The sequence below is a fragment of the Lampetra fluviatilis genome, chromosome 18 (genome assembly GCF_964198595.1).
Source record: "Lampetra fluviatilis chromosome 18, kcLamFluv1.1, whole genome shotgun sequence".
Taxonomy (NCBI): Eukaryota; Metazoa; Chordata; class Hyperoartia; order Petromyzontiformes; family Petromyzontidae; genus Lampetra; species Lampetra fluviatilis.
The window spans coordinates 11281105-11294742 of NC_136292.1; the positions used below are offsets into that span (position 1 = coordinate 11281105).

Sequence of the window (13638 nt, forward strand, 5' to 3'; positions counted from 1 at the left end):
ATTTAACTTTTTCTACCTACGTGACTTTACCGAATGAACCAAAGAGTATGCTTTTAATGGCGAATAAGCTTTAATCATGTCTTCCAAAAAGACCGGCAAGACATTTAAGAGCGCACCCAGTAAAACATGCGCTGCCGCGTCTGGCAATGCAATCACCGTCTAAGGGCTTCGTTTTTTTCTTTGACCGCTGCTCGGGGGGTAAATATCGCCGTGTTCACGAATGCACTCGCCACAGTTTTGTCATTTAAGAGCGCTGATGTAACGTCTGCCAACCCGTGTAGTTCCAACCCCGTTTTAATAGGCCAGTGGTGCGGGGTGTACAAAGCCCAGTTGGGGGGGAGGGGGCACACGACATGGGCAACGACGAAGCAAACGCTAAAACGCTGCACGGAGCGAGGAACGATGCGAGATCGTGCATTCTGATGTGGCTCTCACCTCCCTTCCCCCATGTGCACAAGAATAAATATTGCACCAACACGACTAGACTGCAGTATATGAACTTAGACGGGGGGGGGGGGCACCTCGAGCCTTCCACCCTCTCCGTCTCCCCACACCACTCTGCTGGGCTTTGTATGATAAGCAGTGTGGGTGGTTTCTGAAGAGCGTTTATTTGGACGTTATCCTTAAACCGAGGGGCAAAGAGACTTCGGGATCCGACCGTTTAAGGCGACGCGTTTCTTCCGAGGCCGCAATGTGGCGAGACGTTATCTCGCTCGCCTCGTACGCACGAGCTCGTGGGTTCGATCACAACCTTGTTGACGCCTGTCGCATGGTTGGCGTTTGCGTGTTCTCTTTCCCCATGGTCACGTGGCACTTTCTGCTGGTCTACCAGTGTTGCCCCCCCCCTTCCCTCCACGTTGAGAAACATGCGTTCAGATTATTTGGCTGCTGCTATAAACTGCCACGTATGATGATGATGATGATATGAGCCATTTCGATGAGATATTACGTGTGGTCAGGTTGCCTTTATAAAAGAGCTAAAGGCTCAGTGGGCTTTAGATGGTAAATAAGAAACTAGTATCGTAATAGTCTTATGGAAATATCAAAATTCTAAGTGTGACTATATACTCCAATGGTAATCTAATGTTCAGTGGGACAAATAAATAAGAAACTAGTATCGTAATAGCCTTATGGAAATAGCAAAATTCTAAGTGTGACTATACACTCCAATGGTAATATAATGTTCAGTGGGACAAGATTTGTACGTTTAGCAATTCAAAAGAAGCAACAGTTTGGCACGTAGTTTAACTTCCTCATTTAACTATGCTGTAGCAACACATGTTATCATGTATTTCCTGACATAAAGGATTTTACGCTCATACACAACATCGTGAATTGCAGTCACGTTTCACCATTAATCAAAATTGTTCCGCACACATGCCGAATAAACCAGCCCGCGATTACAGCTGCTGATGCCTTCACCGACGCAAGCAACGCGGACATCTGTACAGGCGACCTTTGAAGTGGATTAAAAACCGTCACGATGCGATACTCGTTTGCGAGTTTCACCAAATAAGTTTCCAAAACACACACCGCGTAGGAAGTTTTTTCCAGTGTCAATTTAAACGTTTCCAGTCAGCACGCCGGGAAGGGTGCGCACTGGTCGCGGGTTCACGACCGTGAGCCACGTTCCCACGCCCTCACGGCAGGGACATCTGCACGTCCGCGACGTCCCCTTCGCAGGCTTCCCCAGCCGCCAGGACGGCAGCGCCGACCGTCGATTTCGGCAGCCCGCTCGGGCCACCCGCGGCGTCCGTGCACTCGCAATCGCCGAGGATACCCGAGTCCGCCCGCCAAGGTTGAGGTTGGCGGTCCAACGTTTGGCCGTCCGCTGCACTTGTACACGCGCAAGCGCCAGGACAGGGATCCACGTGCCAAGGCTGGCTGCTCAACGCGGGCTCACCCGCGATCCGTGTGCACTCGCAATCGTGGGGAACTGCGTTCACCTGCCGAGTTCGCGGGTCGCACGGGTCGCTCATGTACACGTGAGCGCCTGGACCAGGGTCGGCCTGCCAGGGCTGCCCGTTTGACGCGTCGCACGCACAATTGCTCGCGCACGAATCCGACCGCCAGGGCTGAAAGTGGCAGCTCGACTCAGGGTCATGGGCAGCGCCGGGCGGCAGCGACGACGGCGGCTCGGAGTGGAGGTGAAGGCTGTCGGAGGCCGCGTTGCGCTTGTGCCGCGGCAGCACGAGGCAGTAGCAGAGCAACGAGCGCAGGCGCTCGAACACCGACCGGCGGAAGATGATGAAGATCCATGGGTCGAGGATGGGGTTGAATGAGGCGAAGCGTAGGCCGGTCAGGTCCCTCCCAAAGTTGTTGTTGCCGGGGTCGATCGCATTGATGAACGCGCTCACCTGGCACACAGAGAGGTTTGGTTATAACGCATGCAACAACCTTGCACCCCCCGCCCGCCCTCCCGATTTGATGAATTGTAGTGTAAGGGTTGCGATGAACGCAACGCCTCTAGCGATTGCACGGTTGACACGTAGCTATCCGAACTGTTTTCGCGTCGTACGGAAACAAGTTGTTCGGTATGATGGCTAATGTTTTGTTCCGCGTCCTGGAAGCTTCTTCGGGAATTTAATTGAGCAGAACTGAGTTGAGCAGATGAACGCGAACCGCTCAATGCAGCTCCCGAAGAAGCCTCCAGCATATGGCGCAAAACGTCGGACACCATGTCGAACAACACGCAGTACGACCTGAAAACACATCAGCGATCTCGACAGCACAACTGTGAAAACCTACGCGGTTGGGTATACGCGACCCAATTACATACAATACAGCATATATCGATTCCTCTGCGAGTATGAGAATATATTTTAATGAATGCATCATTACATGTTTGTGGTATCGTCATTGGAATGATGTCGCTTATTTGTCCAGAATAGCTTCACTGAGGCTGAATACTTTTTTTCTGGAGGGCCCTGCATGTGCCCTTGTGGATCGTTTCGCTAATTCTTTAATGAGTGTCTTGCATGTTGGAAGAAACCGGAGGACCTAAAGAATATCCATGCATACGGGGGGAATAACCCTCACATAACCATACAGATAGTTCATCAATGAATTTGCTATTATGATCATCATCATCCTTATCAGCTATGCACAATCCATTGCTGTGCATAATGGATTCCCCAAGTCATCACCATCCCTCACGAGAAGTTAACTACATCGCCTGGTGTGCAGAAGGCCGAGGGTTCGATCACCGACCCTAACGCCTGCATATTTGGAGTTTGCGTGTCTCTCTATTCCTGCGGTCACATTCATTTTTCTCAGAGTCCTCCAGAATCAACGTGCGTTTAGAGCGTTTAGCTGCTGTACATTTCAAACATGATAAGCCACTTCTTTGAACTATCACTTGTGGCCAGCTCGCACCTGAAAAAGAGCTATAGAGCTCATTGGGTCTTACCTGGTACAATAAATAGTTCGTGATTTGAAGCTTTCGTGACTGCAGGAATTACTCTTTGGTTCTTTCGGTAAAGTCACGTAGAAAGAAAAAATAAATTAAATAATAGAACACGACGTTTCAATTGCAACACAAGCAATCGTCATCAGGTAAGAATGAATGAGAAAACAAACCTAGTAAACTGAGAAATGTAATGCAATACAACACAGAGAGTCGGCTAACACAACAGTCAACACCCTACCTGGTTGATTACTAATTTTGAGGCTGAGTCGACCGACGGGAGGCCCCAGAACGGTTCAGATAATTGTCACCGAAAGTGGCCGTGAGCGGGAATCGAACCTGGGTCGCCTGGTTCGTAGCGCAGCGCGGCGCGCCAACCGCCACACGACCTCTCCCCGTAACGGGCACATATTCACCGACGCCACAGAAGAATGGGCCGGTTTCAATTCACTCCGTCAAACAATGGCTCTTCATCGAACCGCGTCAGAACATCGTGCGGCAGGCGAGGCCGTATCAATCTGAACCAATGGACAGTTGAGAATAGCCCCCCTCGTGCGACGACGACGACCGCGGTCACGGATGCAAATCGCCCAACGCGTTATTCAGCTGCAGTTGGCGCCACAACCGTAAGCCTGCCATAGATCTCTCTCAATCACTTACGAAAGCTATAACGCTGATACAATTACACGAGTGCAACAAGGAAATTAACTACGTAGCCGCATAACAGCTCCTTGCCATTCAATAGTCTGAAACTCGTGTTAGAAAGAATGTAGTGGACAGCAGATATTTTTTTTACTTCATAAATATTTTGTCAGAAAATTTGGAGGGGAAAAACCGGAGGATTGGGAGAAAAATCCATGCAACCACGGGGAGAGAGACACGCAAACTCCAAATATACAGCAGGCATCAGGTTCGAAATTGAATCCACGACCTCCTGTATACCAGATGAGGTAATTAACATCTCGCCACCGCGAAATGTTAATTACCTCATCTGCTAATTAACATCGTGTTGGAATCCACGACAATAATAACAACTATTATTATTTACAACTTGTTATTGACCCACTGCTGGATGAAGGCCTCCCTACGCTGTTTCAGTCATGGGGGTTGTTTTCATCACACTTCACCGCATTGGTCAGTGCGGGTTGAAGTTTGGAGGCTGGGGGGGGCATCCAGGACCAGTTTCGATGTCATTCACCACTGATGTTAGGCGTGGCCAGGAATTAAACTCATGTGCCCTGATGAATAGCAACAGTGCGCTCTCCCCTGCTCCACCCTACCAGTGTACAATTCGTGTGGAGTTACAGAGCACTGAAAAAGTGCTGAGCATGATCATTCGAGCCTGAAGGCAGTTGTGCACTGTGCACTATATATAGGTGGTGGGAAGTGCATGGAGATTTTATCAGGCATCTGTGAGAATGTTTGACGGCTACACCACTTGGTCAACATTACTGTGGATGCGTTTCATGCGTGAGCCTTTTGACAATACAGTATGTGCGTACAACATTGTTGAAAGGCTATAGAAATGCGTTGACGGTTGATAAACGTTGACAATTTTGTGAGATGATGCTTTTTCAACGGGGTTGTAATGGGCCACAGGCTGTTTGTTTAAACAAATGCCACCGATGCAAGCGGTTGGCGAACCTGTCCTCTGGTTTTCCCAGGATCGTCCTCTTTTTGAGGGAGCTGTCCTAGCATATCTGCAAGTCTTCCCGCAACAAAAAAAGTCATGTGTTTCGTCAGTTACAAGCAGTTCTCCCATCTTCCGGTATTGTAAGATTATTATACTCTTTGGTTATTTCGGTAAAGTCAGGTAGGTTTTAAAAATGTTTTTTTTCGGTAAAGTCACGTACGTATAATTTTTTTTATATCTACGTGACTTTACCGAAAGAACCAAAGAGTATGGATTCCTGCAGTCACGAAAGCTTCAAATCTAGATTGTAAGATTATTCTTTCCATGATATATCTCGGCTTTTTTTTATCTCAAAGGTGGTTACCCTTGTTGCAACCCGGCTTTGAACCCAGGATCTTGATGGTGCCACCTCAGTACTCTGACGTGGCATTAGTCTCCTGAAATAATTTAAATACATGCTATTGGTAAATATTGCTCTGTTGAGCTATAAACGGCGTAAATTCGAACAAAGATGGTTACCGCATCGCATGCTTTCAGATGCGCGTTTTCTTCCGTCTGGAACGCTCTTCATTCCGATATTAGGAAGCCACTGAAGCAATGCACTTTTAAATATAGATTGAAAACTCATTGCTTTAGAACTGATTTGCGTGTTCGGTTTGTTCTCCTTCCCCCGCACCTCCAATTTGCATGGTTGGCCACGTACGGTGCGAAAAAAAGTTCAACATACCGACATATTGTTGCAAAAAACAATGTAGTTGTCCAGATTGCTCTGTTTAACTGTGGCTGGAACACAGATACCATAACGTTGCCTGTGGCCTTAAACATTTTCAACTTTTAATCGAAACTGCCTTCATGCACAGGCACAAAGTGATTGCGTGGCCGTCAAGGTGAACCGGTCCAATATGGCTGAATGTTTTATACGAATGGAGATATTTCATAAGGAATATTTATCAAAGCTAAATAACACACATTAGTTATTTTGACGTTTTTTCCCGTTTATTTCGCCTTATTTATCTAACATTTCTGAATATTTTGTTTGTTTGTTTGTCTTACTCATAGGCCATGCAGGCTCCTTTTCTTGCCTAGATCGGCCTGCCAGGGCTTGCCGGGCCAAGCCACTCAGGCGAAAGGGCACGGTAGGGGTCAGGCCATCCAGCGTCCACTTTATTCATGATCATGTGCGCTCTCGTTGAGTTGACTATCTCATGATGTGCAATTGTGTTGGAGAGGCAACAGAGTTGCTTTAACATAGGATGCTTCATAATATTTTAAGAATGCAAACAAAGTTATACTGTGGATAGGTTTTTTTGGTTAGGTGGCATAAATATAAATGTGTTGTTAAACCCGCCGCCACCCGACACAGCCAATTAGTAAGGTTTGTCGCGTACACTACCATCATCAGGTGCCATCCAGATTTGTGGAGAAAACAGGAGCATTTCTCCACAAATCTGGCTGTCGCCTGATGATGCTAGTTGTAACTACTGGCAAAACGTCGTACTCAAATTTGAAATGGTGTGGGTTTACTCTCCAACACACCAGTGTGCTGCACTAGTAACGAATTGGCATGTTTCGTTTACGCGACAAACCTTACTAATTGGCTGTGTCAAGTGATGGCGGGTTTAACGAGATATTTACGCAATCTGACCAAAAAAAATCTCTATTATGGACAATATTGGTTGCGAAAGTGTAAGTGTTAAACATACTGTGGAGAGTTGCATCGTTTAACTTTAACTCAATTCCCATTACCCCAAGGACGTAGATGTTATATATATAAAATGCCTCTTCAGCAGTTGACTTCCTTCCTTGTTTATCCACTGAGACAGCACAATATGATTGTCAGTTTGAGTCTATAAAGCACTCTAATGCCATACTGTCATGTCTATATGATGTACTGTAATGTTTGTACAGATTATTGTTGTTCAAAAATTAGACATGATACAATTCAATGGGCTGTTGGTGTACTTTACTGTACAGGCCAATTTAAGTTTCCCCAGCATGCCACCATTGTCAACACAGCCCTCATCAGCTTCCCCATTCCCTGCAGCACACTCAAAAGCCCCAAATGCCCCAGTATCCTGTCCTGCCTGCCCCGAGTGGCATGCCCACCCTCCCCCATCCTGCCATCAGCAAGGCCTGTGCTGGAACCAACGTGAAGGCCTGTTCCTCCTGTCCTGTTACCAGCTGCTAAGGCCTCCTCCCTCCTGTTGTACAGCCTCTCTTAACAAAGAGGTGTACAGCGGGATAAACGCATGTGCTAAGCATTTTCCCAACGTCCTATCGTGGATCAGAAAATAAATTCCTGCATTTCCGGACATTAAGCAACTTCCATCAAATGCGGAATACGCTTGACATGCAATGTAATGTACCCCCCAGAGCCTCCGGACAGCTGAATTGCACATGAATGTTTTCAGCAAACTATATGTATAATGGAGGGGGAGGGGGGGGGGTGGTGTAGCTATTGAGCTTGCAGGAGATGCAACTGCGCCCGGGCCCACCGGCTGGAGGGGCCCAAGTGTCGGAACATGTAGTGGAAGGGAAATTGCTTACACTAAGGCCCATGCCAACCGCGCTAGGCCACAAAACAATGGGGCAGTGGATATTTCTCGGGGTCCTGCGGTTTATCCCTCCACATTTCGAAACATGCGTTTCGAGTATTTGGCTGCTATACATTTCCACATGATAAGCTACTGCGTTGAGCTATCATTTGTGGCCAGGTCGCTTCTGAAAAAGAGCTACGTAGCTCAGTTGGTTTTACCTGGTGAAATAAAAGTTAAAAGTTTCCTTTTTGATCCATTAATACATTACTCATAGTCCACCACAACAGCGCATAATATAGTTCATACTTGGGGTGTGTTCAATAGGAAAAGCTCGCTGCCGTGGCGCGCTACGAGATTGAATTTGAATTTTTATTGAGCAGTGTGTTCGGATGTCGAGAGCCCTCGCATCAGCGCTGTGACGTCACGACTCACTCGCTCGGCCAATGAACGCGCGCGCATGGCACGTGTTGTGTCCACGAAACCGAGAGTTCGCAGGGTGAGGTAGGGCGGCACCTCCGATTGGCTAGATTTTGACACGCTCGCCAAACGCTCGGGCCGAGGCAGCTCTCTCAGACCTTTCGCTTCGTGTCGCGATGCGCGCTGGGCTGCTAACAAGGTCATCGTTCAAAATGAAAGCGCTCCAAAGCACTCTGGAGGCGCTCTCGCCCATTGGACACACCACCGATGTTGCAAAACGTCCGATTGCTGAGCCCGCTTATGCAATTAAACGCTCTCTGATGCATGGCAACCATGTATTGCTGAAAATTACACATTCTCTAATTGTCCCGCACCACCGATTGGAACGGTTGGCTACGTTTCAGTGCGAAATAAGTTCAACATACATACAGTTCAGCACACGTATATGCTAATACAGAAATAACAAGAAATGAAAGGATGACGAAGTCTCAATACTTTTATCGGTAGGGTCCTGCATTTGGAGGTTTGGCGAATTCTATGAATGAGTGTTTCACACCGTGACGGCTTGCAGGTCACAAATGACGTCTGGAAGTGTCATCATATCTTGTATAACGAAACCGTGGAGAATGTTCAACACTTTTACTATTCAAAAGATTTTAATATTTTACCAGGTAAAGCCCACTGAGCTATATTGCTCTTTTTCAAAAGCGATCTGGCCACAAATGAAAGCTCAACGAAGTGGCTTATCATGTGGAAATTTATAGGCAGCCAAATACTCTAAACCACATGTTTCGAAATGTGGAGGGGAAATCCGGAGGACCCGGAGAAAAATCCATGCGACCACGGGGAGAGCATGCAAACTCTAAATATAGAGCAGGCGTCAGGGTCGAGATCGAACCCACGAACTCCTGCATACCAGACGAGGTAGATAACATCTCGCCACCGAGGCACCCTTGCTTCGTCCACCGCACCTATCTCCTCAGCAAACGGAATAGCAAATTGCTTCTGGCTGAATCTTCTTCTGAGCTCTATTTGACCGACGCAATTATCTTCTCAAAGACTGGAGATCCTATTGGCGAAAAGCGTGAGTGAACATTTCCGAAGCTGCAAACCTTCTTGATCATCATTACTATCATTGTCATCATCTTCTTCAATCAGCAACAAGCCACTGCTGGATGAAAGCCTCCCTCAGTCATTACTATCTTTCACGCTGTGTTTTGCAATGCAGTGATCCATCTAGCACCGTCATGTCAACTAATTTCATAGATCCATCTCCACAGCGGACTTACTCGGATGCGCGAATTATCTCCTTTGCCACTCCGTCGTTAGTCTCGACCATCAGCCATCACCTCTTAGCGACACGTCGTGCCAAAGCCCACTTGCTGTCTTCTTAACAGTCAATATGATGTCTCTAACATGCTGAAGGTCTCCAATTATTGTGTTCCCCTATATCTTAATGTAATCCTAAGCGTACATCTCTCCACGCTTCTCTGTGCACTTTAAAGTTTTTGATCCGTGCCCTCAGTTGCTATGTTGATCCGTACATAATATGAGGTAATCCACATTCATGAAATTCCTTTTTTTCTTTCAATACCTCCGAGGTTAACGCATGCGCCAAAGCATCAGAGAAAAACAAGCATATGCACGTGTGTGTTCTTCTTGTTTGCATTACAGTCTTAAGTCCTCTGCAGATAACGCAGAGGATACGTTCCACACATCTCAATTGTCCATTTCCCATAACTATCTGAGGGATACAGGCGGTATTGCCCACCCTATCTCCAACATAACTCACTGAGCAAAGTTTGCTGATAGGGGGGGCCCAACTCAATTACCCGCTATCGCCTCTCCAGACTCCCCAGCGGATTTAGTAGAAGCAGAACTCGACTAAAGCGCAAACGCCACCGCCAGCAAAGAGGGTCTTTGTGTAACAGGATCAGTCTCTCCAATCTTCAAAGCGCAGCCAGAGCAGCCTGAGCCCCCAAACGATTTCTCGCACGGGCCCACAGAGAGAGAGACAGGGAGAGTGATAAATTGTGACTCTCAAAGGAATCCTTCAAGGAAGGAACAATCAGTAATAAATAAAAAGACGCTATTCGTGCATACTCATGGATTGTGTAACGCTTTCTCGAATGCCTTCTTTGTATTCGGTGATAGGCGGGGAAGTCGACAGTTATTAAGCAGCTACTCGGGGCGTGCAGCATCCGTTTGCAGCATGCACAGTTTGAGTCTCCAAGATTTGGGCACTGTGCTAATCGGAGGTGCTGGGGAAGGACTTTGTGGAAAATCAATCAACAGCTCTCACTGACCCCAGATTAAAGCCGCTAAAACAACTTTAAATCCCGTTAGGCAGAATCCACCCAGCACATCACCCCTGAAGGACTGTGTTGATGGGAAATCAACGGTGATCATTTCTAGCAGAAGAAAAAACGTTGATTTACGAAACACCTTCAATACCTGGAGAGTAAACCCACAACATTTACAATTGGAGTACGACGTTTCGCCAGTAATTACAACTAGCAACATCAGGGGGCAGCCAGATTTGTGGAGAAAAGAGGAGCAGAAAGTAGGAGCCCTATAAATATTTCGGGTTTACTCTCTGACACACCAGTGTGCTGTACTAGTAACGAATTGGCATGTTTTGTTTACGTTACGATGTAACCCAAAAACCTCTATTATGGATTCTTCAATAACATTCCGCTAGATTACCTTATGTTATTTCCAAAGACGGTTACTGCATCACACGCTTTCACATGCGCTTCTGTGGCTATCTGGAACGCTCTTCCATCGATATTAGGAAGCCACTGGTACTGTGCACGTTTAAATCATCTAGATTGAAAACTAATTTATTTAGAAGTGCTCTTTGTGTTGAGTTTGTTCTCTCTCCTTGGCGGTCGCGTGGATTGTTCTCCGGGTTTCTCCGATTTTTTTCTCCTCCATATTTATAAATATGCGTTTAGATTATTTGGCTACTCTCAATTTTCACATTGATGGTGATATAATGTACTTCAATGAGCTATTATGTGTGGTCAGTACATCTCGAAAAAAAAGCTAATATCACAGTGGGCTTTACTTGGCAAATACAAGTTTAGTTAACATCAATAGCGGTCATCCTACGCATACTGTTTAAATATACAGTACAAGATGGTCCAAGAGTCAAGACATAAAATGATAAAATTTATTTTAACAAATCACATCGGGTTATTTACTTTATTTGACCAAATGTTCAAACTTCAATGCACATTCATGCATGCAATGAATTATTTAGAAATGAATGTTTAACTATTTTTTGGTTTGTTTAGGATTACAGGAGTAATCTTTGAACATTCAGAAATTACGTTTTGTCTCAATTCTTTCGGGGTTCCTGGGTCGAGTTTTGTAAATGACGGATTTGAGGTGGCCACTCACAGGAAAAAAAACATATTCGTAATGATAACAGATAGCATATTAACTTAAAAAAGAAAGAATAAACATGTTTTAATATCAGTGTAAACATACATGAAATAGTCATGTATCCTGACTTTTGGGCTAACCTATACTGTGTGTGTGTATATACCCAGCGGCCAAGGCAGTCCATAGGGGGGTGCGGGCCAAATCACACTGTGGGTCACTGGACGCTTTCAAACTAAACCGTAAGTGTATTACATCTGACACCGTGACGCCGAAGCGCGTGCCCCCCCCCCAAGCGTGGGGCCCAGGGCGGCCGCCCAGATTTGCCATATACCCTAGGGGGACAGGCTCGTCTGCCCAGAGCAACCCCCCGCCCCCCACACGTGCACCGCCGCGCGATTACCGTGAGGGGCAGCGAGCAGATGAGGAAGATGAGCGTCATGACCACGAGCAGCACGAGGTTGTCCACCTCGACCCCGCGCGCGTGCTTCATCCGGCGGTGCAGGGACAACTTGCGGCGCAGGGACAACGTGCGGGGCTGCTGTTGCTGCTTATGCTGCTGCTGCTGTTGCTGACATCCCCGGCAAGCTGCGGGGGGTGCCGACAGCAGCAGCCGCCGCCGCATGGCGCGCAGGGACAGCATGACGGACGCGTTGCATGCGAGCACGGCCACGATGAGAGCCGAGAGGAAGAGCGCGTAGAGCACGGAGTAGCCCGGCTCGTGGCGCATCTCCACGTAGCACCACGTGCACGGCTTGTACATGCGCGAGCGGCCGAAGCGCATCACGGGCATGAGCGCGGCGAGCAGACTGAGCAGGTAGATGCCAGCCAGCACCCCGAATGCTCCGGCTCGCCGCACGAGCCTCCTGTACGCGTACGGGTGGCTCAGCGAGAGGCAGCGCTCGAACGCCATGGCGAATAGGATGCCCATCGTGGCCGCGCCGAAGAAGAGCATGCAGCAGGTGAAGTAGAGGCACAGGGAGTCGCCGCCCAGCTCACGCAGGGTGCTGTTGCGGCTGTAGGCGGTCAGCACGACTGGGCTTGAGAGCAGGGTGCTGAACAGGTCGGTGGCGGTGAGCGCGCACACGAGGGTGAAGAAGACGCTGCGCTTGCTATCGGGTCGCGAGCACCAGAGGATGGAGGCGGCGGCGACGTTTCCGACCACGCCGACGCAGAACATGAGCGCGGCGGGGGTGGCCGAACTGCCGGCGGGGATGCTCGCGCATTGCTCCTGCGACTCGTTCATCGGGAGATGTTGCTCCAGCAGGACGCAAAGATCTTGTCTCGGCGGGTTCCAAGGACTTGCTCCGATAGGTTGTAGGGTTTGTCCAGCAGATGAAGAAAGTTAGCCGGCAGATGAAGAAGTTAGCCGGCAAAACTAAGGTCTGGCAAGTGTGTAACTTGTTCAAGAAATAAAACAATCTCACCAAACAGAAAATAAGTTTGCCCAAGGGGGAGATACCTGGCTCAGCATATTATGTACCCAGGAGATCAACAGCTACATTTCTCGAATAGAGGACAAAGTGATGATCCTTTGCAGGAGACGCAGCGATGATCTCGAAGGGAACGGACGTCTCCGGGAGACAAAGGCGTGCGATGATCCCCGCAGAGACGAGTGGAGTGCAGGCCGATAGTTGAGTGGGACAGACAGTGGAGTTGAGTGGGAGAATATACGAGAGCCGAGTGCAGAGTTTAGTGCTGAGTATAGACTTGAGTTGAGTGCGGAGTTGAGTGTAGCGAAATTAGTTAAATATAGTGTCGTGTAGAGTTCAATTAATTATACAGCAAAGCGCATCGCAGAGTGTAGAGCGATGTGTGTGCTTGGTACGTGTTGGTATTGTTGTTGTGATTGTTGTTTTCTCACAGGGCGACCGCGGTTCACGACATTGGAGTCTCGTGCCTGCTAGGCACGCGTTACAACACCGCGCTGGACATTGCGACACCCCGAATCGGACGCACGTGGTCGCGACAGCCGCTCTTGCCCACGCCGAGTTGACCACACCAGCCGGGCCTCCCAATGACGCCCTGCACCCTCATCCCCTCCCCTCCCTTCTTGCCCTGCACCCTCCCCTGCCCTTCTTGCCCTGCACCCTCCCCCTCTCCTTCACCGTGGGGGTGCCGCGGGCAGTAGTGTGGTCGCAAGAAGGGGAGGGGGGTGAGCCATTCACAACGCCTCCCCTCCCCCTATATCGCTTCGTCACCCCCGTTATCTTAAAGAGAGGGAGCGTCTTTGCCTTTAATATCTGGACAGTTCAGCA

The 13638-nt window shown here is 48.3% G+C and overlaps 1 protein-coding gene across 1 annotated transcript; it reads right to left on the reverse strand.

Moving 5' to 3' along the window:
* Positions 1-1640: 1640 nt before the first annotated feature.
* On the reverse strand, positions 1641-12626 carry LOC144937282 (prostaglandin E2 receptor EP2 subtype-like). The gene is made up of 2 exons (XM_078864690.1): positions 11784-12626; positions 1641-2357 (listed from the first exon to the last, which is right to left on the reverse strand). The coding sequence occupies exons 1-2, from the start codon at positions 12624-12626 to the stop codon at positions 1641-1643; spliced, it is 1560 nt and encodes a 519-aa protein (XP_078720816.1).
* Positions 12627-13638: the final 1012 nt, after the last annotated feature.